The sequence below is a fragment of the Brienomyrus brachyistius genome, chromosome 13 (genome assembly GCF_023856365.1).
Source record: "Brienomyrus brachyistius isolate T26 chromosome 13, BBRACH_0.4, whole genome shotgun sequence".
Taxonomy (NCBI): domain Eukaryota; kingdom Metazoa; phylum Chordata; class Actinopteri; order Osteoglossiformes; family Mormyridae; genus Brienomyrus; species Brienomyrus brachyistius.
Genome location: NC_064545.1, coordinates 9,421,711 through 9,449,030, shown reverse-complemented (window position 1 = coordinate 9,449,030; position 27,320 = coordinate 9,421,711). Strand labels below are relative to the sequence as shown.

The window sequence follows — 27,320 nt, the reverse complement described above, 5'->3', positions numbered from 1 at the left end:
TACGAAATCCATTAGAAAATTATATTTATATAAAACTGATTGTACATAGGAATAAGACCTGTAAAGTAATACTTGACCTATTCAGTATTCTAGTAATAAAATAATAAATAAAAAAAAAACGTGTATTATTACATTTCTCACAAGGATAATGTTTTTCTCCTTGAGACATTGCATTATCATTGCTATAAGTAATAAAGACTTCTGCAGTCTCATTGCTCAAGCAGTAACGTAGACCTGGAGCATGCCTGCTCCATTTCTCAAGCAGTATTATAAAGTTTCACAGAGTCTGCTAATTCCAGTGATGTTTCCTGTTTAGCTTCTAGTATATCTCCCCCACAGACATATTAGGCCACTTAAAAAAAAAATTGGTTCTCCTCCCCTCCCGACCCGCCGAAATGCCTCCGACCCGATTTATTTTTTATTTCGTTAAAATAAAATAAAATTTGATTTTCAAAATCAAAATGTTAATAATATTAACGAAGAATGACATCTTATTTGTCAATATTGTAAAATAAAATGAATAATTCTTTGGTGCATTGGCCTTTGCTCGTGTTTATTTAAATATAGTGGTTCTGTATGGGATTTGGGTCTGGATAAGTGGATTAATAAGGCTCCCTTTCCCTTGCAATGGAGAATGGTATAATTATATTCAGGAGTGAGCAACAAAATCTCTTTCTGTCATGTTTTCTCACATAATCAATACTCTTCAGATTGTCAGGATGGATGCATCTAGCTGATTCTAAGGCAAATATGATGGACAAGAGCTTGCTCAGCAGAAAAGCAATTCACCAACACTTCCTTTCACACTTAAGTCGCAGAAAGCTAAAATGTGCATTTTTTAATGAACTATTAGATACTGCATTGCTTATTTTTTGCAGTATTCTTCTATTTGCACATATTTATGTTCCAGTATTGTTATTATTATACAAAGTTACAATGTGGCATAATTTTTCAGTACAAATCAACTTATTTTTATACAGCGGTTGTGGTACAATCATACACAATTGATACAGGCGTAGTTTTTTTTAATCGTACCCATAATACTTAAAATGCATTAAAACAAAACAGTGTGAAATGATCTGCTGATTTAGCCGTAATTTTCTAGCAGCGCATTATGTGAAAAACCCTGAACCCGCATCTACCTGCATGCGGCTGGTTATATACACTTCTAATGTTAAACCTCAGGCATAATGATCCAAAAACTAGTCGAGCCTAAAACTGAAGTTAAGAATATCAAGTAATCACAATGAAAACGACGCCGCATGATAAGCAGCGCTGCAGGAAAGCGGACTAGAGAGCCTAATGCAACACTTAGGTATATACCACAGGACAAATATATCAGGTATGGTAGGGTCTGTATGACAGTATTCAATTCCATATTATATCGACAGACCATCTATAGTATATTTATTTATCATTACGTCTTTTTATTTTTATCTTGTCCCATACTTCGCTACCAATCTACCTATCTCCTAAACAGAGCAGATAATGCAGATTTCTCTCGCAGCACATGACCCAAACAGACAGTAATCAGAGTAATCAGACAGCAGCGACACCTCCAGTCCGGAAGACCAAACTACATTGTAGTTACAGTGTATTTCCGGGACCAGATACACTGTTTTCCGACTTGCAGAGGTCGCCAATCTCGCAGATTCCAGGCTCGGTTTGCATGCATGCTGATTGGAATTGACTGTTTGATCAGCTTTCATCTAAAATCTGCTGTTCCTAATGTATCACCAACCGGTGCTTAAAAACCGACGGACTCTGCTAGAAAGAGCGGAGAAGTTTGTGTCTGATGTTTACTTCACCGATTGCAACCTCCGAGGAAGGTAAACTGGAAAGAAACATCCGTTGAGTTTTGAAGCACACGTGTGTTTTGCGAACCAGCTGTCAGTGAGGTTTGTCATAACTGCAGCATATTAACCAGAAAATTAAAATATACATTTGTGCTGCCGGTTGTCATATTCTCATGTAGTTTTTTTTTTTTTTAAATCACTGTCATACTGCATCGTGCCTTGAAGATATTAATGTAGATTTAAATTAGTTTCGTATAGATGATTTCTAAACACAACAGATGTTTGCTTTTCAAAACATCATCTTTATTTCAGTATACCGGATTCATTTTATATCAGTTTAATATTTACATCCAGTATTTGGATGTGTTGAAGTGAATAAAAAGTAAGATTATAATAATATTAGGTAATAAGTAATATTATAATTTTGCAAGTTTCTTTAGCTATAAAAACGACAGTTTGCCTTGAACCTTTGCCCTGTGTAACAACCAAGTTAATCGCAACGAAAGCACCGCCTTATCGGACAGTGGTGCATAACGACTTTTGCACCATTGTGTGATATGCCTGGTTGCCTAAGTGTTGGTCTATTGTTAGGGGCGCGAACTGGGTCGCCGGCATCCTATGAAATCTTTTCAGCAGCCCGTCACTTTGCGTGTAGGGGTGCTGTCCTCCTCCTGTTCAGACCCAGGAGCTTACAGAGCTCCCTGAAACTGCAGCCCTGGTCACTATGGTGCTCTTTTGGGAGTCCAGAGCAGGCAAAAATGCGTCCAGGAGGTGGACCAATACGGTGCGTGTGCTTCCTGATTGGGGATGGCATATGCTTCAGACTACATCGTAAAAGTAATAATACGTAGTGTTGGGGGTGCCTTATCCTGCTGAGATGTCTTGGTGGTTCCTCCCCAGGCAGAACCTGCTCTAACGTTAAGGTCTGGAGCTCCATTCATAGCCTTTAAGCTCTTTTCACGCAGTGCTGCTGGTATCACTACGACCATGCAGCCTGGCCTTCTACCCTTTTGCTTCCAAGGGATCACTGGACCCAGGACAGCATCTGCTTCCTGCAATTGCCACAGCTCCTCGGTCACTTCCTTGTTGGTGAGAGTGCAGAGCCTGCACACATTCTGCCTCCCTAAGGTGATCATCACTTTTATCCCGATGAGCACAGTTTGAAGCTGAAACCCCTGTAGAGCTCGAGGCCATCGAGGGACCAGCATCTCTGGTTTACCAAAAACTCAACCGTCAATGGAGGAAGTCATGGTCTATTCTCAGCTTGACTGGATGGCGCAGGTAAGCATGAAAGTGTTGCACAGCCAGCAACACTGCTAGCATCTCCCGTCGAGTCTTGGCGGCTCGGGGTTCTGCTGAAGTAGGGTGCAACACACTCTCCTTCACCTAGCTGTGAATACACTGCTCCGCCACCACTTACTCGCATCTGTGTCAAGAAAGAAGAGCAGGTTAAGGTTGGAAAAAGCCGGACTGGGAGCCTGAATGCTGCAGACCTCCATCTTATAAGCTAACTCTGCACGTCCTCCACTTTACCTGGATCCACTGACAAGCTCTGCAACCCCACTTGTTCAAGGAAGCTTATCTCTATACATCAGGAAGCATTTCCTGTAGTTAACTGGAATTGTCAGCAGTTTTCAGACACTGAAATACCTGATGCACATTGGCTATGGCTGAGTGGAAGTTGATGACTTCTACCAGAACAACATTTCGATTTGATTATGCAGATGGCCTGACTAAGTGGATTCAGCACGTCTTCCATTAAACTTTCAAAAGCTGCTGGCGTATTGCACTGCCAAAAAGCATCACTGCACCAGAGGCCCCAGCCACTGCAAAAAGCCGTCTTGGGCCTGGCGTCAGCTGTCAGTTTCACCTGCCAGTAACCACTCCGGAGGTTCAGAGAAGTAAACCACAGAGAGCCAGCTACACAGATCAAGGTATCATTAAAGCGTGCAAACAGGTACAGCCTCAGCTGACCATCTTTGTGAGTCCCCGGAGGGCACAGGTGACCTCCAGGTGTGGTTGCTGGTCTGAATCACTCCAGCTAGTTTTGCCTCCACTTCTTGAGCCTTTGACAGAGGCAGCGGTCGGGGCTGCTGCCCAAGCCTGTGTCAGTCTTGTGTTGCTGGACACCATCTGACTCTATAGATGCTGCAGCTGAAACCTTGCCCTCTAGGGGGCAGTGCTGGCTCAGTCACCATTTCCCCATCACCTTAATAAAATCGTCTCTGTTGCATCCCCCGACAACTAGCTCCTCTTCATCCACAGGGTAGCTATTTATGCTGTATGGCAATGAGTCTTCCACCTTCCTCCTCTCCACTTGTCTTAGGGTAACCGCTGCACACTGCTACCATCAGGTAAGTCCAAGTGGGTATACCACATCTTAGTGTGTGTTCCCAGCTTGATGCTTCTCTCGGCAGAGCAGATCTTCCCTCTCACTAGTGTTTCTCTCTATAGCTTAGCAAGCAGTTTACCAATGTCTTTTTGGTGCCATTCCACTTCTGACACCAATGTAACGTACACCAAGTGAATGGCACTGAATGCAAAGTATAGTTTACCAGAACAGGAACTACATTCAGAACACTTTCTATGTGTATATTGCTTGGACACCTCTCTTGATCTCCTGCCCCCAGTGTTGTCTTGCAAAGCAAAATATAGTCACTCTATTTAACAAAAATATGATTAAGTGTGGGGCGGCATGGTGGTGCAGTGGTTAGCACTGTTGCCTCACACCTCCGGGACCCGGGTTCGAGTCTCCGCCTGCGTCACATGTGTGCGGAGTTTGCATGTTCTCCCCATGCTGCCGTGGGGTTTCCTCCGGGTACTCCGGTTTCCCCTCGCAGTCCAAAAACATGCTGAGGCTAATTGGAGTTGCTAAATTGCCCATAGGTGTGAAGGGTGTGTGAGTGAATGGTGTGTGAGTGTGCCCTGCGATGGGCTGGCCCCCCATCCTGGGTTGTTCCCTGCCTCGTGCCCATTGCTTCCAGGATAGGCTCTGGACCCCTCGCAACCCAGCAGGATAAGCGGTTTGGAAAATGGATGGATGGATGGATGATTAAGTATATTTTTTTTCCAAGAATATGTGTGGATCTTATGACATGTTCTTTCTCTTGTAGACTCTATGGAGAAACATGCCCTATGGAATCGCTGTCGTCTTTCCTGACTCCAAAACGTATGTCATACTCTGAGGCATTACAACAGACCTTTCAACCATGCAAGGTTGGAGACAGCTTCGGGCCGACGTAAGTGCCGTGTGAGAGGCTAAATAAATTACCTGCAGCAAACCATAAACCTTATTCGCCATATAGCATATGCATCCTGTTTTACTGCTTTGATGTTATCTTTATATAAACCAAAGAATAGAAAATTATCAGCTAGATATGCAAGGTCTGTAAAAGTCAGGCAGGCAGGGCAGGTCCAAGGAGCTCCTCTGTGGCAGACTGGGGCAAAGTACTTCAGCTGACTTGTTTTAAGAATGATGCAGAAATGGGTGCAATTGTGATTGACACTCAGTGAAGTATTAATACAATCTTCCATCCCAGACAGAGTCTAAGTGCCAAAGTTTCCCAGTAAAATCTGGACAGGCTAATGCTAACCTAATGCTTTACCCCCCACTGCTGTGATCTTAAGATGGTGGACATGCTGGTTTAAGGTGTCCCTGAACATTCCTGAGACCTGGGAAGGGAAGGAGGTTCATTTTCGATGGGAGATCGATGGAGAGGGAATGGTCTGGAAAGATGGGCAGCCTTGTCAGGTTCGCAGATAAACAAGAAATACCACCAAACACAATAATTAAAGTACCACCAAACACTATGGTTACAAAAAAGAGTTGCAATCCATCAGTCAACTGTAGTGTTTTATTATTGATTTGTAGCTCTAGTGTAAATCATTTTATATCTGAATCATAGGGGCTAACAAAGGAGGGTGAGAAGACTAGCTATGTCTTGACCACAAGCCTCAAGAATGAGGAACCTCACAGGTGAGTGCTCCTCAGACACAAACATGGCAGTGGATGAGTACCTGTGCAGGTAGCGTGGATTTGCGGTACATTCTTTAAACCTCTCTCTCTCTTTCTATCTGTCTCTCAGTCTCACCCTCTATGTAGAGATGGCTTGTAATGGCCTGTTTGGGGCTGGGAAGGGGTCCATGATCGCAGCCCCTGACCCCAACAAGATGTACACCCTGCAAAGTGCGGAGCTGGTTGTGTTTAACCGTGATACCAGAGAGCTGCTGACAGACTTTGAGATGCTCGTTGACGTCGTAAAGGTCTAGAACACCCCTTTTATGCACAGCCTTCCACATATTGTCTGCTTTACTTTTATTGCACAGCAGTTGATCTCATGTGCCCCCTCTACACTATTCTCACACCTTTAAGACTGCTTACCCTTAACTATTTTGCTATAATATTAGTGCCAAATTTTTCCTTTGGAAGGGATAGAGGTAGCTTGTGTGTGCCTGTTAAACACCTTTGGGGTTTTTTCTTGTTTTTCCATGTGTTATCAGATGCTCGGGGAGGCTGACCAGCGGGGCTACCAGGCATTATTCACAGTAAATGAAATGGTGAATGTCTGTGACCCAGCCGACCCCTCCTCCTACCCTGCGGCTCGCTGCCTGGCCCTGAGGTTCTTCAGCCAGAGGAACGGGCAAAGTCAGCACACTGTCCATGCCATGGGCCATTGTCATATCGACTCAGGTGTGGTTTCCTCAAGCTGGAAAGAGGCAGGGCATGTATATAATAGTGGTAAATCATGGCTGCTTCCTTCCTTTGAGCTGATTGTGCCATGCTATTATGAAAATGAATTGATGGGGCTACACGTCAGCTGGCTAGTTATAAAACGGTCATTGTGGAGAGCTAAATGCAGTACAGAACCAGGAGAAAGTTTCGTTATAAGTTATGATTGCAATGTCTCCCGTTTTCCTCACAGCCTGGCTCTGGCCGTACGAGGAGACGATCCGAAAATGTGCCCGTAGCTGGGTGACCGTGATCCGCCTGATGGAGAAGAATCCCGACTTCGTTTTCACCTGTTCACAGGTGCCGTAGAATGTAATGGCATGGGCTCCCCCAGTCATTCCCACCATGGCTCTTCTCATTTCTCTACCCTGTGTGCTTCTTCTCAAGGCCCAGCAGTTTGAGTGGGTGAAAGACTGGTACCCAGGACTGTTTGCTCAGATCAAGACCTTTGTGGAGAGCGGCCGGTTTATCGTAGTTGGAGGAACTTGGGTAGAAATGGTAATATCCACATTAAGACTTTTACCGCTTTAAATACTGTACCCACAATGCTTATGATACCTGTAGCCACACCTGTGCTGTTGTCACTGCAGGACGGCAACCTGCCTTCAGGAGAGTCCATGGTTCGCCAGTTTCTGGAGGGCCAGCGCTTCTTCCAGCAGGAGTTTGGCGTGCACTGCAAAGAGGTACAGCCGCTTAGAGGATCTATTCGCTACACGAAATTATTAAAAAGCAGCTTTTATGGTCAAAGTGACTTTGATCACAGTTTGACATAATTCAAGTTTCCTGAAATGGTTCAGCTTTAGTACTTGCACATTAGCGGTAGGGACATCAGTTATAATCATCGTTGTGGATTGAGGCAGAATGACTCTTTTGCTTCCTGCTGCTTTAGCTCAGAGGGAAGGAGCTTCCTAGCATCCCGAAACACAACTTTTTAATGCAACGAGTTTCTTTTTCCCGTCCTCATTATTGTCTTCTTCGGTAAACGTCCCTCCTCACTGTCCTTTGCAGTTCTGGCTTCCGGACACTTTCGGATATTCTGCACAGCTCCCTCAGATGATGCGCGGCAGTGGAATCACACGATTCCTGACTCAGAAGCTCAGCTGGAATCTGGTCAACACGTTCCCTGTGAGAGAGCTGCCCAGTACAGTGGTCATAGGGGCTGTGACACACATTACGGTCTTCATTCATCATTTATTATCCAGCCTTTGACGAATCAATATTCTTAAAATTCTAATTATTAAATACAGTCAGGCTCCGCACAACAGTGTTTCAGTCAATGACAGACCATATATATGGCGGTAATCCCATAACATTATACCCTAAAGCAGTTGAAAAATTCCTATCGCATAGTGACGTCGTAGCACAACATGTTGCTGATGTGTTTGTGGGGATGCTGGTGTAAACAGACTAACTGTACTGCCAGTCATATTAAACTGTAGCACATACACTTATGAACAATACATAATACTTGAGAATGAACAACTATGTTACTGGTTTATGTATTTACTAGATTTACTATATATTGCACTATATCAGTATATTGTATGTTATTTCAGAGTGTACACTGTAAAAACAGAAGTTTACTGTAGCCTAGTTGTATAGTAGGTTATACCATCTAATCCTGTGTAAGTATGATGTTCGTGCAACAACAAAATTGATTAACGACACGTTTCTCAGAAATATCCCCGACGTAAAGTGACACATAACTATAGAGGGTATTTTTTTTAGCAAATGTATAGTACATTTGTACGTTTGATACTCTGTGACATGATATCCGGAGTTCTGACGGATTGACAAAAAACTGTGGCTTCCTTCTCCCCAGCATAACACCTTCTTTTGGGAGGGCCTAGATGGATCCCAGGTCCTGACGCACTTCCCCCCCGGCAACACCTATGAAATGAAAGGCAAAGTGGAGGATGTGAGTCATAATTTTGAGGATACCTTTCAGCCCCAGGAAGGGCAGGCCTCTTCTGCTGACCGTAACGTTGCTTTTCAGCTTCTCAACACGGTTAGGAATAACAAGGACAAGGGAAGGGCCAACCATAGTGCGGTGCTCTTTGGCTTCGGCGATGGGGGTGGGGGTCCCACACAACTCATGCTGGATCGACTTCAGAGAGTGCAGGACACAGATGGGCTACCTAAGTGAGTATCTAGCACAGCATTTGTTATGAGAAACCATTCTATCGTACCTTGACAACAGGATAATATCATGGTCAGAAATAGCTACAGTGCAAGGCCGAATATGCTTTGTACAGCCAGGCGGATGAAAGTAATTTTGAAAATGCTGTTGCAGCAGGATTTCATGGTCACCCAGCTGAATTTCCTGGCTTCTTTCAGGGTTCAGATGTCTGGCCCCGATAGGTTCTTCTGTGAGCTTGAGGCGGACTCCAGTCTCCTTTGCACTTGGTCAGGAGAGCTTTTTCTGGAGCTCCACAACGGCACCTACACCACACAGGCACAGGTGTGCGTCAGGATGGACACGCTCGGCATCTCTCCGTGCTCGTCCCTGCTGATGACTGCACTGGTCATTTGGGTTTTGGCCTGGCGGCAGATCCCTGCGTCTCCCTGCATTGCAGATCAAGCTGGGGAACCGCCAGTGTGAAGCTCTGCTGCATGATGTGGAGGTGGCCAGCAGCCTGGCCCAGTGCAGGAGCCCAGCCTTCCGCTACCCTGCCAGCACACTGCGGAGGCTGTGGAGGTAGGCGGCAGTAGAATATAAAGAGACCCTTTTGGCCTTGATACTGATTGGCTAGAAAAAAAGCTAGCCTTGTCAATGAAACATCATTTCCTGATTAGCTTTTTAAAATAAAAGTACATTGTCACTTGCATAATCAGCAGAAATGACTTCACTCTCAAACACAGGAAAACAAATGGGACAGACCATGGTATTACTGTTAATGGAAATACACTGTATGGACAAAAGTATTGGGACACGCCTCTTAATCATTGAATTCACATGTTTCATTCAGACCCATTGCTTCAGGTATATAAAATCAAGCATCTAGCCATGCAGTAAAGTTCACAAACATTTGTGAAAGAATGGGTTATTCTGAAGAGCTCAGTGATTAAGTGTGGTACCATGATAGGATGCCACCTCTGCAATAAGGAAATTTCTTCCCTGCTAGCTGTTCCACAGTCAAAAGGAAGTGGTATTATTGCAAAGTGATAGAGTGTAGGAGCAATACAAACTCAGCCACAATGCGGCAGACCACATGAAATAACAGAGCGGGATCGCTGAGGTGCAGAGTCCGTAAAAGTCACGAACGCTCTGTTGACTCGGCATCCGTAGAGTTCCAGATTCCTCTGACATTAACCCCAGCACACAAAAACTATGCTGGATCTTCATGGAATGGGCTTCCATGGGCTAGCAGCTGCATGCAAGCTTCACGTCACCAAGTGCAATGGCAGGCGCTGGATAGAGTGGTGTAAAGCGTGACACCACTGGACTCTGGAGTAGTGGAAACGTGTTCCGTAGAGTGACAAATCACGTGTCACTGTCTGGCATCTGATGGACAAGTCTGGGTTTGGCAGATGCATTATAAAGGTGCACTGAATATGTTACGAATGCATTACAAAGGTGCAGATAATGTAAACCATTACCCAACACACAAACACATTACCCAACACACACACACATAGAAGAACCTGATGTTTTTTCTGCTCACCAGACGACACCTTGGTTTGTGATCTTGAGAGAGACCTCGTTCCTTCAGCTATTTCCCTCATGTGAGTTCCTGACCTTCTGTCCTTTTTTGTAGACTCCTGCTCCTTAATCAGTTTCACGACGTGCTCCCAGGCAGCTGTACGGAGATGGTAGTGCAAGATGCCCTGGCGTACTATAACGGTATTGTGTTTGTGTGTGATGTTCTGTCTGACGTCATCTATAACAAGAACTTCAATCTCAAACCCCACGCTGCTTCCTCCTGTCAGATATCCGCAGCACCGGATGCTCTTTGCTGAAGCAGGCATGTGTGCTTCTGGCCGGGGAACAGGGTGGGGCCACAGCCGTCTTCAATTCGCTGCCTTGGGAGCGGCATGAGGTCGTGATGCTGCGGGGCAGCACCGAGTTAGGTACGGGCCTTTAGTTTGTAGAAATTAGAATTCTGAAGATGAGTCATACTGTAGGTTTGTTTTAGCATCCTTGGTCAGAAGAGTCATGGTTTTCAAGACTCACGCTCATTCCAAATATAGTCAATTCACAGCCACAAACCAGAAGTGAACCAGAAGTGGGTGGTATTTCCAGCTCTGGCGGTAACTGTGGTAATCGTAGCTGAAAGCTTTCCATCAGAAGTACAGCTCAGATTTCAACGACCACTGCTTTGGACTCGGACTAGGAGAAAGGATATTTTCTTCTTTTTTTTGGTCAGGGCACATAACAATGAGGCTGCACCTTTCAGCTGCCCCAAAAGCACTTCTGAACTGTTCTGAAATGACATGAATCGAATGAATAAACATACTTGTTTTGCATCACTTTCACAGCCCTTGTGAAAGTGCCCAGTGTCGGCATGGGCTCTGTGACAGACACCTTGCAGCCCGAGTGTCCTGTGTCAGTGACAGTCCAGGTATTGGTATCACACTGATCACTTCTGACCAAGTGTTAGGCTGCTCACACTACTGACAGCTCCACACTGATTTTCAGCCTGACGGCACCTACCTCATGGAAAATGGCCTCCTACGTGTGGCTGTGGACAAGGCTGGCCGCCTGACCTCCCTCTGTCTGCTGAAGGTCAGCAGGTTAGAACCTCTTCTCCTTGCACTGCTAATAAATCATCCGCAGTCTCATTCGTGTCGTTTCTGCCTCTAAGTGAATTATCGATATGGGTTTCAGAGAAGCAATTTCCGATGGCTGCTATGGAAACCAGTTCGTCATATTTGATGACGTCCCTTTGTACTGGGACGCGTGGGATGTGATGGACTACCATTTGCAGACCCGGTAGGTTTGGGAGGATACATTATATGTCTAATATTATGTCATGCATAACTGACTTTCCCCATCATTTCCATGTTTATGTGAATGTGCATCGCAGGAAGCCGGTAGTGGAGGCTGCCAGACCGGCAGTAATTGTCAGCCCGGGGGGACTCCGTGGCATTGTGTCGTACACTCTGAAGATCAGCGAGCGGAGCTCCATAACCCAGGAGATTATTCTGGATGCAATGTGTCCCTACGTGAAGTTCGACACTCAGGTCAGCACTCGGCAATGACTAAGGCTCCATGAACAGGGCATATTCAGGCACAATGTAATGTTATTTTGAAAATGGAAATCTATCGATTTCTACAAGGAATAAGAAGCCTCGGCTTCCGGTTTCACCGATTGCATTAATGCACTTTTACCAGCGAACAACCGCCCAATCCTTCTGAGATGGGAGCATGTCCCCTCCTTTCAGGTGGACTGGGCAGAATCTCACAAGTTCCTGAAAGTGGAGTTTCCGGTGCGAGTACGCAGCCCAAATGCTGTCTATGAGGTCCAGTTTGGCCACTTGCAGAGACCAACCCACAGGAACACGTCCTGGGACTGGGCACGCTTTGAGGTAAAGGCGCAGGGTTGCTGAAGGACTCTTACTGTGGCAATTCCCAGTTACTACTAATGACTGCTTACTTTCTGGAGAACCAATAAAGTATCTCATCACTAGGAAGGATCAGGGCAGTTATGAATGAGTTACTGTTCATCTGAATTAAGTCTGTACACTGTCTTAGCCATTTCAATTATCTTGCATTTGCTGAGTCCAGGCAGAAGGGTTTATGGTGGCTGGTTGGAATTATAACTGGCTGAAGTCCAAGTCTCCACATTTCAGTGTATGACTGATGAATGTAGTTAAATGTCCACCTTTACCTCTTCATAATGGTAAAGTAAGATTCTGCTCTTGAGCATGAAGGAAAGCTGTCAAAACCTCCAGGAATGTAATCGCCGTTATCCTGTCACAGGTATGGGGCCATAAGTGGGCGGATCTGTCAGAGCACGGCTTTGGGGTGGCACTGCTGAATGACTGTAAATACGGCTACTCTGCTGACCGGAATACCCTCTCTCTGTCGCTGTGAGTTCCCTGATGATGTCATCGCATTCACATTGAATAAACACACCAAAGTCCCAGTGCTAGTAAAATGGGGAAACGGTTTAGCGTAGCGACATCGTAACTGGCTGTACCCCCCCTGCTCAGGCTGCGTGCCCCAAAAGCTCCAGACGCGAACGCTGACATGGGACAACATCGCTTCATGTATGCAGTCATGCCACACTCAGGCAGGTCGCCTCCCGCTCATCTGAAGCATTCCAGCCACTGGGAACTGCCGACTAAACAAAGGTTTCCCTTTTTGTGACATTGTTCAGGTTCCTTCCAGGATTCTTCGGTCATCCAGTGTGCATACAACCTTAACTTCCCCCTTCGACTTGTGCCCGACTCGCCCAGCTTCAGCTCCTGGAGCGCCTTCTCCATCAGCTCTCCAGCAGTCATCCTGGAGACCATAAAACAGGTATCCCTGAAACTCATCCTGACCTCCAAGCACTGGGACAGGGCAGGAATGACACTGTCTGTGTCACGCAGGCTGAAGACCATGATGACGCTCTTGTGGTTCGTCTGTACGAGTCATACGGGAGCAGTGTGAGAGTGACCCTCAGCTCATCTCTGAAACTCAGGAAGGTCTCACAGTAAGTAAGGTTGCACGTATGAGACCGAATAGTCACTACACAGCCAGTAACTTCATAAATATTTATCTTGCCTCAGCTGTGATCTTCTGGAGCGTCCTGTGCCATCAAAGCCCTCCCCACTCACAGCTTCAGGAATCAGCCTGGATTTCACACCCTTTCAGATTGTCTCTCTTCTGCTCTTCCTTGACTGAAGATGCTTCTTTTAGCCTCACAACGGAGAGGCCTTACTTTTCAACCAACAAGTGAACACCCTGGACGGCATTTTGATTTATACACAGCAAATGTAGCTATCGGAACAATTCATAGTGGGGGTGGCCTATGAGATAGGACTCTGTGCCTGTGATCGGAACAGCTAAATGAATGAATTAACGTAATGAAATAAAAGCCAAGTAATGGATGACTGCATTAGTAATGTATTGCTTTTAATGAATCAATAATGTATTTGTTAAAATACCAAACATTGACAAAAATAATACAGTCAATATCCAAGTGCAAAGTTGGATTTTAAGTGTTTTTTTCTTTTAATCATCCTGAAACTGTTGCTCTCCGTACTGTTAGCTGCTCTCCGTACTGTTAGCTGCTCTTCCGGACTTTTATGCTGGTCACTCCACCTTTTTTTTCTGCCGTCCTACTGTTAAAAAAAAAATACATTAAAAAATCCTTAATTTTTTTTTCTCTAACCTTTGATACTTTCTACTTACATAGTGTTTCATTATAAAGTTAAGCACAAAGACGCAAATTCTGATATATATGTAGGTCGTTACTTATGCTGTAAAAAGGTAGTTTCTATTTTCTAATCACTTGTGTGTTAATAAGTGTGACAGTTGTGTATGGACTGTGAGCAGGGATCGTTTACATCACTGGGCTACATGGGTGTTTTACATGTATTTTTACTAAAGAAAATAATGCTTAAAAGTTTTGCCACTCAAATGGTTTTTTTAAGAACTGCTTCGGGGAGAATTCTCTCGCAGGGCACAGAGGTTGTTGGATTGGATATATTTGGGGAGTACCCAAAGGAAGACATGTGACAACAGGGGGTGAACCTCCAATCTCCACCCACAGGGAGCCATAGTGGGGGTTCAGAACCTGGTCCCAGAGATGTGAGGCAACAGTGCTAACTACTACACCACCGAGTCGCCCCAATTACAGAGATAGTCCTCTTCAATTTCCACACATTGTTTGCTGCCGTTGATGCGGATGGCTGCTGTGGTTGAGGTGGTGGTTTGGCCTGTGAAAGGGATCTGAGCACAGCATCCACTGACAACTAAATGCCAGGACATTCACTATGCGATGAAATTCCGTTTGCTTTCCCAGTGTCCTTACTGACTCAGCTCCAAAGAATTAATTCGTATATATACTTTTTTTTTTTAATAAGATCAAAGGCACTGACTGGCTCCTTCAACCTGTCAACGAGTAAGGGGGGGTAGGCTGGTGTTCCGCAACGTCAGTGCTGCCCCCACTTCTTTTCTTTGCTCATATATCCATTTAATCTTGAAGAACGTGGTGATCCACTTTCTGGATGTAGCAATTTCCCGGATGAGCTTCACGCAGGATTGCGGCCCGCTTCTCTGCGACGTCCGTACTGGCCCTGAAATAAGTTTGCGAGTCTAGTCCTGAGATTCAGATCCAAAGATTGTGAAAGGGCTCTTTACACAACCAGATTTAGGGTGTGAGTAAAACATGCCAACTGTAGGATCTGAGGAGGCTTTGTGTTGTGTTTTAAGCTGTTATGACAGGTCTCTTTATCCCTTATTGCCAATGACTCCAGCAAAACACTCTTAGTATTCCATACGTGCCCTGCAGGGTGCGTTTCTGAAAAGTTCTAAACCCCCCCGTTTCATGGTACATATCTTCCTGTCATTGAAATGGCAAGTTACAGCAAGGTATGCATCCATATCAGATGTTAAATGTACAGAATTAGCCTTCTTCACTATCGCAGTTTCTCCTGCTTACTTGCAGTTACTGCCAACCATTTCTTCAGTGCATGTCTGTTTGGAAGTACAATTTTTTTTTGGGGGGATTAGCATGATTTACAGAAGATACCTACAACTGTAAAGGTGCAAAATATTTTTTATTGTGACGCAAGCAACAATAATTAACGGAAATCTTGAGTGTGCGTAGGTATTCAAGCCCTTTGCTTTGAAACCCCTACAGAGTTAGTCCAACCAAATAACTAAGTCAGAATTAGCTGTTTAAGATCCACCTGTGTGCAATCAAAGTGCCACATGGTCTATTAAATGGTGCCTATAAATGAGCCGGTTCTGAAAGGACCGTGACTCTACAACACTACTAAGCAAGCAACCTGAACCAAGAAGCAGCTTCGTCAGAGACAAAAGTTGTGGAGAAGTATAGATCAGGCTTGGGCTATAAAATATACCCCAAACAGAGCACCATTCATTCCATTATAGCAAACCAGGAAGAACATGTCGCCATGACAACCCTGACAAGAGAAGGCTGCCCACCAACTCACAGACCGGGCAAGGAGGGCATTAGTCAGAGATGCAACGAAGACAACAATTATGACACTGAAGGGGCTGCAAAGGTCCACAGCGGAGATGGGAGTGTCTGTCCACACGACCACTTTAAGCTGTCTACTCCACAGGGTGGAGCTTTATGGAAGAGTGGTCAGAAAATAAGCCATTACTTAAAGAAAAAAGAAACCACGTTTGGAGTTTGTCCAACAGCATGTGACAGACTCCCAAAACACATGTAAGAAGATTCTCTGCTCAGATGAGACTAAAACTCAACTTTATGGCCTTTGTGGGAGATGCCTGTGGCGCAAACCCAGCACTTTCCATCACCCCGAAAAACACCATTCTCACAGTGAAGCATGCTGGTGCAACCACATTGCTGTAGGGGCGTTGTTCATCCGCAAGGGCAGGAAAGCAGATCGCGACTGAAGGAAAGATTGATGGCACTACATACAGGACAATTCTTGAGGAACACCAGCTTCAGTCAGCCAGAGAATCGAGACTGGGATGAAGGTTCACATTCCAGCAGGTCAATGACCCTAAATATACTGCTAAAGCTACACTGGAGTGGTTTAAGGGAAAGATTAAAATGTTTTGAAATGACCTAATCAAAGCCCGGCCCACAATCCTCAACCTGCGGCATGACTTGAAGAGTGCTGTACACCAACGCAACTCATCTAACTTGAAGGAGTTGGAGCTGTTTTGCCCTGAGGCTAGATGTGCTGAGCTAACAGAGACATACCCCAAGAGACCTGCAGCTGTAATTGCAGCAAAAGGCGACTCGATTTGTGAAGTGAACATCTACGCACACTATAATTTTGCAAGGCACCGTATATTGCTGGCGGTCAACCTTCTGCACAAAGGCCATGGATCGCTCATCTTCCCACACCAAAAATGGTTCTGAGTCCTTGACCATGCAGTCAAAGCCTCATCAAGTTCCTTTTCGTCTTATTGTTGAAATACTGGAAACACGTTTTATTTGTCCATCCTGGCTGGCCTTCGGCTCAGCGGCTGCGGTCTGAACAGCCCCACAGAAGGCAACTATCACAGAAGGGCTGCCAGCTTTACCCAGGATAATATTGGGCCCTTAAGTAAGACCATCTCCCCAATTTCTCCAGGGCTGAACCTTGCTTTCTCAGTTGTATGTTACTTTGGGTAAGTGCTGATTTTAATAAGTCTAATGTAATATGCAACATGCGCAGTAATGTAACAGAATCCCAGTTACTGTCAAGCAGCTAGCAGCAATGTACTCAATGTGACTCAAAATGTTTTGTTGGAGAAATATGTTCACTGAAGTATGTTAAGATGTATAGAAATGAGGGTCCTTTAGGATCTAGCCATAGCATGTCAGGTACATTGCAGCTGAGACAAGGGGATTCTCACCGGCTGGTCCCGCTGGGCCGCCGCCCTGCTTGATCCGGGCACTCCGACGGACACTTTGCCGGCTCACTCCAGGTTGGTTCTCAGCGATTCGCCATTGCCGGCTTTCCTGCTTAACCTCTGCCTTTTTACACTCATTTCCCGGATTTCCCTTCCTTCCTTTTCTGACTTTTTTTGAATGCTTGTCTTTGACAACCTAACAAAACAAGCCATCATAGAGACGTCACAACCACAGCCTCAGGGCCAATCCCATGTGTGCAGGAATAAAATTACCCTGTTGCCTTTATTCTCCCCATTGTCGTCGTCTTCGTCTTTCAGTTTTCTCTTTTTGGTTCTTGCCAACTTGCGTCCTACAATCAAAATAAGATTGCATCTGCCAATTTCAACTATTTGGTTTATTCCCCCTCCCCCTATAATCACTTAAAGTTCATCTTACCTTTAGGTGCCATGGGACCAGCATCACCCTATAACAGACATGTTGTTTTTCTTTAATAGCATCCACACCCTTCAGTTTGGCTAATTGTGTGCTAGGAGCAAACAGCTCATTTCTTACCTTGAACCAGATCGTTCTGCCATTGTGGTCTCTCAGTGACATCATGCCTTCTACTGAGTAACACTGCATCCATGCCATAAGGATAGAGTAATCTTTCTTGGCTGGTTGGTATCCCTTCTCACCTAACGAGTTGGAACACAATCGGAGCAAAAATGAACGGACAGAAACCCTTTTGAGGACCTAGCAAAGATAAGAGTGAATATATATTTACTTTTAATTTGCCATTATAATGAATAAGCACTGATCATTGATAAGTTCTACGTAGCAAAAATATTGCAATCAACACAATTAACCAGGTAAACATTTTTAATTTATCTACAAATAAACAGCAATTCAATGCTCCGCCTTTTTCTCAGTGTTTGTTGCCAATCCTTAATATGCTGCTTAATACTAAATCTACTGCAGTTGTAGACGTGCGATGTTCAAGAATACAGGCTCTTCCTTAAATATTTTGGGCTGAACACTGAGGAATATCTTGTTACTTAGGTTTATCACTTCCATCGGAACAGTGTGACACAAGCTCAGAAGGTCAGCTGTTTCTGTCCTAAACTTCTCGTTGGGCACCTGGGAGAGAAAACAAGATGTTTGGAGAGCTGACAGAGAGTACTGTCAACATTACAAAACATTCCTTCTTTTAAAATTCTAAGTCACCTCATCTTCACTGAGCTTCCAGTCATCCTCGGGTACTTCCTTCGTTTGAAGTCTCTCAAGAACACTCCTCGCTTTGACGAACGGTGGGATGCTTAGTCTAGTGCAATGAACACAGCGGAAATGCGGTTCAGGTCAGATCTACTTTCTCAGCAGCCAAAGGAGGGAAAAATGCTATTTAGATGCAACGCAAATGTTAAGGTCCCATTATAACACTGAGCCTTTACAGAGATTCTGCTACGTATGTGATAAAGAATAAATGACCACATCATCTTCCACTTGCGTGCTGATAACTGTAAGGACCTTTGGAAGTCACATTCAGCAGCTTTCTAAGAAGGGTGGAATCCCTAAAACAGGATCCAACGCAGACAAAACAAAGCTGGAATCAGAGGATCAGTAAACTAAAACCCTAGATTAAAAATAGCAATTAGCCATAGGGCTGAACCCTGTTTAAGGAGTGAGACGTTTAGAGGACTATATATATATATATCCTCTTGTTTATTTATGCTGTTTGTATTATGACTGGAGTTAGATCACTGTAATGCCTCCTACACGTCAGAAGAATGGTATTAAATTTGTAGGTTTGTTTTTAACCAGGGAAAGCGCTCTATTCCTGCAATACAACTGGAATACACAGAGTTAAAATTATATGTTGAGCCTGTCCAATAAATTTTTTTTTATAGATTAATAGAGATACAAACTGCCTATCTCTGGAGATAAGAGTACCTAGTGGAAACCCAGGCAAGACAGGGAGAACATGCAAACTCCACAAGGAGAGAAGAGGTGGGATCAGAGTCACAAACCTAGCAGGTTTCCTATTATTTTTTTCTTAGGGAGACACTAATTATAATCCTCCCCCAGCAGTTAAAGTTTCCCAGAGCCTATAGTTGTGATTTAAATAACTGAACCAGACAGCAGGGGGAAAATTAGTCACTGGAGAGGCCTACGTATTTGGAAGTCGTGGGATGGTCAGGAAGTCAAATCATGGCATGAAATAAGCTCACAAATTAGAGTAAGAAACGGTTTGCATTCAGGCTCACCTGTAAAGGATTTCAGCTCGTAGATAATTCCCTATACCATTGAAGTACTTCTGGTTGAGCAAAGCCTCACAGATGGGCTTCTCAAATGCACGGTCTGACAGGTGTGATAGGACGTTGAGCCTGCAGGATCAAATGAAGTCAAAAATATATTCACTTTTTCTGACCTATAACTTGACATTTGGTAAGTGTGGGCGAATAGAAAAACTTTAAAAATCCCACGACAACAGTGACAAAGTAGGGCAAATAAAACAATATTGCTAAAAAGAAGTATACAATAATGGTAATAACTTATTGTAAATGATAATGGGGGATCAAAAAATAATCCGGGGATGCCCCAATTTAAGCATTGTTCATACCATCTCATGATTAGAATAGAATGCATTTATTTATTAATTATAAATGCTCTCAATTTTACGGCGCACACACGTGACTGACTGTAGAAAATGGAGGTTCGAACCGAAACTGCTGATACTCCAGCAATACACAAGGCCCTCTCTCTGCCTGCCAGGTTCCATTGGGCTGCCAGCTGCCAAACCGGCGGTGGTCCACGAAACTCAGCACCCTGGGAATTTTCTCTTTGGTGTAGAAGCGCAGATGGGCGTGTTTGGGTAACTCCTCCACCTTATTGAAGGAGAAGTAACCCGACATTCCGAAACGGAAGACCACATCCATGGTCTGAGCCACACCACGATTAACCTTCCCAGCCCGGATGGGCTTCAGGGTCAGTCGGACCTCCTTCCCACGGGAGATGGCAGTGATGCTGTATGCGTCAGATGCAAAGGGCACTTCGGGACATTTACTGATCGCAGACTTCTGCACGGCCCCAGTGAACACAAGGCCGGTGCAGACCTTGTTCACAAACAGGCTGGCCAAGTGCAGTTCGGGGCCTTCGGGCATCGTGTCACGATGAAGGGCAAGCGGCTAATAAGGGGTGGACAGTATTACAGGGCATCGATTACAAACGCACTCCTAGAAACATACGTTTTTACGGATCCCCTTAGGTGTCATTGTAGAAAAAAAATATCTCGTTGTAATTCGTGATCTCGAGTTACTAATTCGTTCCCTCGAATTAATCATCAGTCAGACAGCACGTATGACTGAGATGGGTTTTTTTTGCCCTACCATGACACCTAAGAGGCTCCGAAGTCTATAAACTCACTTCCGAAAGAAAAAAAATACCATAATCCTCCGTATCATGCTTGACATACGTCAAACCTATTAAGATACGTTTTCGAACGAAATCCCAAAACAAAAAGACATCTCATCTATGTACGCAGACATCTCATCTGATCAACTATGTACGCAAAATGATTACGAAAATAAAATTTTGATGTGAAAATGATACTTGAAGTCGTGCGATCTGTTTTAATACGTAGCCTGACGTAATGGCTTAGCGACTGAATAGGGAAACATATAACACACAGTTACACTACATTCAGCCTTCTGATATAATTCAGTATTTAATTTTTTTCAGATGTGTTTCTAGTTCACGATAGTATAAACATTGGAAGTTTCTTACCAAGAGACCGAGTTTCCTGCACTGAACACAAACTTTCGGTTGGCCAGTGTAAACTGGAGCGTGCGATCACCACTCTGGGAGTTGTAGTCTTTATGTTCCTTCGTCTATTGAAGCTTCTTTACGCCCCCTACCCATATTATTACATTCCCACGGCAGCTGTCTTTGGAAAATAAAGACTATGAAGCTCATCGTATTATCATCATTAGTATTTATTCACTATAAAATTAAGAAAATAAATGTTTAAATCAATGCAATCTATTTTTAGGGGTAGCCTTCTTAAACCAGCAAATTAGATTTAACTGACGTCATACATTAGTTTCAAGCAAGTAAGGCAAGTTCTCAAATTTTACGTCGTTTAAATGTAAATATTTATAGAGCAATGTTCTGTTGCAGGAAGTTGATATATAGGCTACACCGAAAATATCAATCACTTTGTTTTAAGTCCCACCCCAGCAGAAAACAACGGACGTACCCGTAATGAACAGCTCACTTTAACTGGTAATGTTGCAGATATAGTATAGGTCGAACTTTAATTTTTATTTTAGTTTTAATCAAAGCAATTAAAGTTGGGCACCTCTCCAACATTCAACAGCACATCATGTTAAAACAGCTACCCGAAGTGTCTCTAAACATTACTTGCAATAATTCATTTTTGGACAATTAGTTTGACTACAATAATTTAGATACACAATACAACTATACAAAGAAAAGCCAATGATATGCTGTGGATATTGTATACATAGAGACATCTTTAATTGCGTGGAGAGAAAAAAAAACGTGATACTCCGTTTAATGTATGAAACGGCAAAATAATGCCAAATGTAAATTTGAAATCGAATTCCCTTGGCGTTCCCATCTCAGTTGCTTTTTAAGAAATGAGTTGCACAATAAATAACCAGAATTGCATTCTACATCACAAACCAGTTTTCATTAGCAGAAGAATGTATACAGGCTCACCAAGACTTTGACATCTCAACCATATGAAATGTTCCCTAAGTTTTAAGTCTGCGGAAACAATTCAAATCCCATATCCAATAAAACATTAAATCAGATCCTATGTCACAGTTTCCATGACGTCAGTCCTACCCTTGAACTGCACTGCCTTGTTGGGTAACACTAGACATGCACTCTGTAATAAGATAAACGGAAGATTAAAGCACCAAATTATAAAAGACAGTACTGCATGCTGACATGCAGTTACCCACTGCAAGGCAGTTTCTCAGCCCATCTCTACCCAAAACTAAATGTACTTTGTTCCTTAGGCAACTTTTTAATGCAACAACAACAAAACAACTGTTCATAGCAGCAGAAGTACCTTGAACTGTCCTACAGTTTTCTGAATTGCTTGGTTCTCTATCTATCCTGCTATCCGCTTTCCTGAAAAGGCTTCTGCATCCATTCATGAATTAAATGACCTTCTGAAGTATTCACACTGCTTTTATGCAGTTTCTCCTGCACGGAAATAACACCACCATTCGCCAGCTGCCTTAATGAACCTGCTGTCGTTAAATGTAATTGAATGAATGCATTTCTAGATGAAAAATTGTCAGTGCAAATTGGTGCTTCCTTCAATGCAGGGAATTCATCAAGGCTTGGGCTTGCTTGAGTTCTGAAATTGGAGAAAAAGAACATTTTCGCCACACAAACAAAAAAAAAAAAATGTATCCAATCATCTGACAGGAAACTCTCTTAATACTGCAATGTAAATGTATGACGCCCTCTGTGCTCACCCATCAGCAAGACCCTGAACTTGTCTGCACTAACAGAGAATACGGTCGATTGTGTGGAGCCTGGATCGATGCCTTGGGCCCGGAGCCGGAGCTGGACCACTGGTTCCCTGACATCCTTCATCTCGCTGGAGCTGAGTGTGTAGTCCACGCGCCATGAGATGTCCTCCAGGCGATTCACTGCAACACAGCAGCAGAGCCTCCTTTCACCGCTAGGCTGACGGCACAGATATCAGACTGACTCAGTTGTTTACCCAGAACTCACGCAGCTCAATGGAAACTAGTAACAGTACACACCAAAATAGTCATCTACATCACTGGTTATTAAATCTCTCCCAGAACTTGTTCCAGTCACACCATAAAGCTGTCATACTCCCCCCACAGACAATCCAATTAACCAGCTGGGGACTTTATGTGGCACGTGGTCATTTACTCACAGCGCAGACTGCTTTCCCGAAGTCTGTCCTGCAAGGCAGAGTGGTTGTCTTCGTACGACTTGCACAGACCCGTTGCGTGCTCTGTGGGAGGGAACCAGGGATGTGAATCACCCATGGGGGTGCTGAACCCAAAAATAAATTTAAGAAGGGAAAAGTAGTAACACTTTATTCATGTCTGTGGGGGAAATTGTACTTCCCTGCTCTCCATGAGATATATGGAAATTCGAAAGATAGAAAATGAATAACCCTTTTTAACAGAGTGTTCACCTAAGCCTATTCACACAGAATACCTCATTTCAAAATAAAAGAACCCTTATAAAATTCGTACATCAGTTAAAATTAAAATATCTGTAATATCTCTTTAATAAGTATGTACCCCCTTTGATTAACATCAGACTAACACAAACGGCCAATTGTCACACACATGCGGAATCGTTGCAGTTCAACCGAATAAAAACAGCTTCACACTGCAAGTGCAGCCACACACGAAGAAAGCAGGACGGCTTCCAAAGACCCTCCAAAACACGTCTGTGACAAAGCTGCATAAAGACACAGCGAGAAGAGGCTGTTCATCCTAAAATATACCTGAAGCCATGTACTGAACTGCGGTATATTTTAAACAGGTTGGGACAGTGCTGGAGGTTAAAGAGGAGTTTAAAATATATAAGGCACTACCCAGGAGTGTCTCAGGGTGTACTCACACTAGGTGATCTGCACAGTGCCCGAGCACTTTGGACCCCCAAAATCCAGTTTGTTTGACTAGTGTAATTGCTCCATTATACTTAACCACGCTCTGGCCTGATTGATGAGGTTAGTTGGACATCCAGGTTAATCACTAACCGTGTCTGAGCACCGAACACAGACATGATGTCAATGATGAGACTCGGGCACATATACACTATACATGGACCGGACCTGGAAGGAACGGATCGGGTAGGATATACAGATCAGGTAGGCTATACAGATAAGTAGCAACAAAATTTTAACAAACACTGTAGCATAGAGGTCACATTGGCATACAGCAGAGGCACAGTGTACGCTGGAAATCTGGGCTGACAAGACTATTCAGGAACAACTGGATAAAAAAAAAAAAAAAATTAAAAAAAACACAAAAACTCCAAGATATTTGGTAAAATGCAGGATTTCTTATATATGCCGCACAATTAAATAAAAATCACTGCATGCCCTATAAATGTACAAGGGGTCCGTGTGTTATGGCAAAAGAATTTCAGATAAGCCACAAAATAAGAGCATTAATCATGGATTCCATTGTGCTGTGCGACAGCGCCGTCTTTCCTATGTATTCTTCAGCACACCAAGTCTCACAGTAGTAACCATGTTGGTCTGAAATGGATATTTGAATAAACACTCATTTCACACACAGTACTTGTGTCTTATACTGTATTTTAGCAGCAAGACAGCAATAAATAGTAAATAAAAGTGTAAAAGTGCAAACAATATTAGCAGCAGGACAGAAAGTGTACAGTATATGATAAATTAAATTGTATATGAAAGAGTTTATAATTTGGTTTTGATTCACGAATCCTAAAGCCTGAGGGAAGAGGCCCCTTCCCATCCTGGCAGTGAAGGCCTTTGTGCTATGGAACCTTCTGCCAGACAGAAGGGGGGGGAGTGGGTGTGGGAGGCGTGTGTGGGGTCGGTCATCCACAATGCCGGTGCGTGACGTGTAAATGTCTGCCAGAGGGGAGACAGGCCCTGATGATCTTTTCCACTGTCCACCACTTCTTTTGTTATTTCTGTCGCATTGTATATTACCAAAGCATTGACGCATGGAAGAAAATATGAACGTGTTGCATTGAATGTCCATTTAAGTGCTGCGCCTAAATGTCGTGCTGGTGCTCCGAAAATTTTCAGTAGACACCAATGCTACTAGTGGGAAAACTTAGTCTGAAGCCCTGCAATTGCAACCTTGAAAAACCCTACAGTTTAATGGGCAGTGGAGGATGTGCATCAAGCAAATATATCAGAGATATTACACACATCTGGCACAGATGGGAGGGTGATTCACAGGACTGTCAGCCTCTACAACAGAACAGAACTGAACTAAATCCAACTGAAAACCTTTGAAATGACTTCATCAGTGAAAGCCAACTTAGCTCTCCTAGACCAAACAGATCTGTAAAGGGGTGTGGGGGCCAGACCACACAATCCATGCATGCCAGCCTTGTAAAAATCTACCCTAGAAGGGCAGGCCATTCCTCCCAATCACACCCTCCCAGGTTTCACTGTCAATACCCACATGAGGGTTAAAGACCCCCAACAGAACAATGCAATCCTCAGAAGGGGCACCTTCCAACACCCCTCTAAGGTCTCCAAGGAGGCCAGATACTCCGAGCTGGTGTTTGGCGTGCATGCACAAACAGTCAGAGCCCTTCAACCCCACTTAAAGTCAAAGGGAGACGACCCTCTTGTCCACCAGGCTAAACTCCAACACACTGGCACCAAACCGGAGAGCTATAAGTAAGCCCACACCTGCCTGGCGTCTCCCACCATGGGCAGCTCCAGAGTGGAAAAGAATCCAGCCCATCCCCAGGAGTTTGGTTCCAGACCCCAAGCCATGCATCGAGGCGAGACAGACTATATCTAGTCGGTATCTCTCTACCTCCCACACCAGCTCCAGGCTTTGACAGCCGCCCACTCTACACCGCACCCGACCCCCTACGGCTCCCCCTGCAGGTGGTGGGCCCATTGGGGACAAACCCATACTACCCCTTTGGGCTTTGGCAGGTCAAGCCCCATGGGTGAAGGTCCAGTCACCAGGTACTTGCATGCAAGCTCCCAAACACAGTATATAATACCAAGAATACAATAATAAAAGTAACTACATACAATACCGTACAGCATCTCAAGCTGACCGGCCGCTGAAGCCACTCAATGATTTCATGAACGTCACGCAGTAAAGTTCATGATCGTTATTGCATACCACTGTATTTCACTGAAAGTTTCACTATAACCATTCATGGCATTTCCGTTCGAAAGTACATGCTGGAAGTTGGAGAAAGTTTGGGGATCAGAGAGCCTGGGGCTGCCAGCATCCTGTACCCCGGGGGGGGCAATTTGTACCGGCAACAAATTCCGCCAGGTACATCAGCACTTTTTAACCCTACAACAGCAGTAGCTCTCCCAGAGCACTTCATACTCGACGAGCTACAAACGCATCAATAAAAAAGTAGCATGAACAGCAGGAGATTAAGAGCTGATTAAGAAAAAGGAGATTACCTTTGGGCAAGCCCAGCTGCTGCAGCTCACTGGATAGGGACTCACTGTCCACGTCATTCTTAGCTGCGCTAAAGAGGATGAAATTCAGCACTGCCACGCTAGCTTTTATATCACCAGTCTCTGTAAGAAGGATGTAATATTGTCAGTCAGTCCTTGCCAGAGATCATTCCCAGGCAATGGATGCTTAAGCAGAATAAGCAGCTCTTGCACTTACCAAACTTTGCATCTGCAGTGAGTTTTGCAACTTTATCATACTGAAAAACAAGGGAAGACTTTAAATTAAGGACTGACAATCATTTTAGCGTGATCAGTGCAAACCTTAAAATCTCCTTAGCAGTAAACAGGTCATTACCTAAGAAGGGGTACATAAGCTACTTACATCAATGCCCTCTCCAAGTAGATCCTTCAGCACTTGGACACAAAGAAGTTTCATCTTTACGCTGGACTGCAAGACATGGATACACCTGGTTCAAATGACACTGTCACGATCATTACTATTATTACAGAAAAGAACGTACGACACTTGTGACTACGGGCACAGTTTCATAGAAAGTCAGAACACGTATATCCCACAAGGAAAGTGCAATTGACTTAACTATTTTTGCCAAAGTGCTGATTTCCGCAAGCACCCAATCCGGACAGTCCAAGTCTCCGCAAAAGCGGAACCTCTAAAGAACGGGGAAAGTATGTCTGTCAGACATTATGTATCACATTTCTCAAAGCAATTGTTACACGGAAAAACATGGTGCTGGGAGTCGGCCACATAAGTCAACCGAGAAACAGCGCTTCCTGCGGCTTCATATCACAAAAAAAAAATCCTTAATAAAATCTCCATGCTGTCATCGAGCTACGGCTACAGACTCCATTATAATTAACGAAAAACAACATTTAAATCAGAAATGCAAGACGTACCATTTTCTAGTCTTCAGTAAATGCTGATCAGCTGACTGATTTCCCCTTCGGGTTGGACGACTGGTGTCTAACTCGGAGTTATTAAGCCCGCAAACCAAATATTCCATAATCACTCATATTATTTTCAGAATCACTGTGATCGTCTCATTTCTGCATATGTCATGTAGACACTGGGATGAACCTATATGGTGTAGATAGGGTATGAAAAAGACGTAACAGCCGGCTTT

At 44.1% G+C, this 27,320-nt stretch overlaps 3 protein-coding genes across 4 annotated transcripts; 1 reads left to right on the top strand and 2 right to left on the bottom strand.

Moving 5' to 3' along the window:
• The first annotated feature begins 1,597 nt into the window (after positions 1-1,597).
• man2c1 (mannosidase, alpha, class 2C, member 1) lies at positions 1,598-14,090 on the top strand. 2 transcript variants are annotated; one of them, XM_048972413.1, is made up of 26 exons: positions 1,599-1,829; positions 4,910-5,035; positions 5,424-5,547; positions 5,702-5,772; positions 5,882-6,059; positions 6,297-6,486; positions 6,719-6,825; positions 6,913-7,023; positions 7,116-7,208; positions 7,534-7,650; positions 8,348-8,443; positions 8,522-8,667; positions 8,863-8,986; positions 9,102-9,223; positions 10,284-10,369; positions 10,456-10,596; positions 11,005-11,087; positions 11,165-11,259; positions 11,354-11,458; positions 11,553-11,709; positions 11,911-12,054; positions 12,449-12,558; positions 12,682-12,761; positions 12,849-12,991; positions 13,063-13,166; positions 13,243-14,090. In XM_048972413.1, exons 1-26 carry the CDS (start codon positions 1,729-1,731, stop codon positions 13,355-13,357), a joined length of 3,069 nt encoding a protein of 1,022 aa, XP_048828370.1. In that variant the 5' UTR covers positions 1,599-1,728; the 3' UTR covers positions 13,358-14,090. The 2 variants fall into 2 exon arrangements, with proteins under 2 accessions (XP_048828369.1, XP_048828370.1); XM_048972412.1 differs by having other exon boundaries at positions 1,598-1,829; positions 8,348-8,667.
• Positions 5,637-20,870, bottom strand: neil1 (nei-like DNA glycosylase 1). Its single transcript, XM_048972414.1, is given in 11 exon segments — positions 5,637-7,009; positions 7,096-7,198; positions 7,332-8,415; positions 17,021-17,213; positions 17,291-17,367; positions 17,454-17,481; positions 17,571-17,692; positions 18,053-18,318; positions 19,259-19,378; positions 19,716-20,179; positions 20,778-20,870. Coding segments are annotated over 8 exon segments (1,290 nt in total). The 5' UTR covers positions 20,156-20,179; positions 20,778-20,870; the 3' UTR covers positions 5,637-7,009; positions 7,096-7,198; positions 7,332-8,371.
• Positions 20,871-20,968: 98 nt separating this feature from the next.
• commd4 (COMM domain containing 4) lies at positions 20,969-27,320 on the bottom strand. Its single transcript, XM_048972415.1, has 8 exons — positions 27,094-27,320; positions 26,778-26,849; positions 26,561-26,626; positions 26,396-26,435; positions 26,182-26,301; positions 22,942-23,022; positions 22,508-22,684; positions 20,969-22,386 (listed from the first exon to the last, which is right to left on the bottom strand). The coding sequence occupies exons 1-8, from the start codon at positions 27,094-27,096 to the stop codon at positions 22,346-22,348; spliced, it is 600 nt and encodes a 199-aa protein (XP_048828372.1). The 5' UTR covers positions 27,097-27,320; the 3' UTR covers positions 20,969-22,345.

Excerpts from the sequence above, each read along its gene's own strand:
- man2c1 (XM_048972412.1), top strand. The coding sequence starts at position 1,729 with ATGTATCACCAACCGGTGCTTAAAAACCGACGGACTCTGCTAGAAAGA. Across the intron at positions 7,024-7,115 it reads GAGGAACTTGGGTAGAAATG|GACGGCAACCTGCCTTCAGG; the intron begins GTAATATCCACA and ends TTGTCACTGCAG. Across the intron at positions 11,088-11,164 it reads CTGTGTCAGTGACAGTCCAG|CCTGACGGCACCTACCTCAT; the intron begins GTATTGGTATCA and ends ACTGATTTTCAG.
- commd4 (XM_048972415.1), bottom strand. Across the intron at positions 26,627-26,777 it reads TCAGCACTTTGGCAAAAATA|TCCAGCGTAAAGATGAAACT; the intron begins GTTAAGTCAATT and ends CATGTCTTGCAG. Across the intron at positions 26,436-26,560 it reads TACTTGGAGAGGGCATTGAT|TATGATAAAGTTGCAAAACT; the intron begins GTAAGTAGCTTA and ends CTTGTTTTTCAG.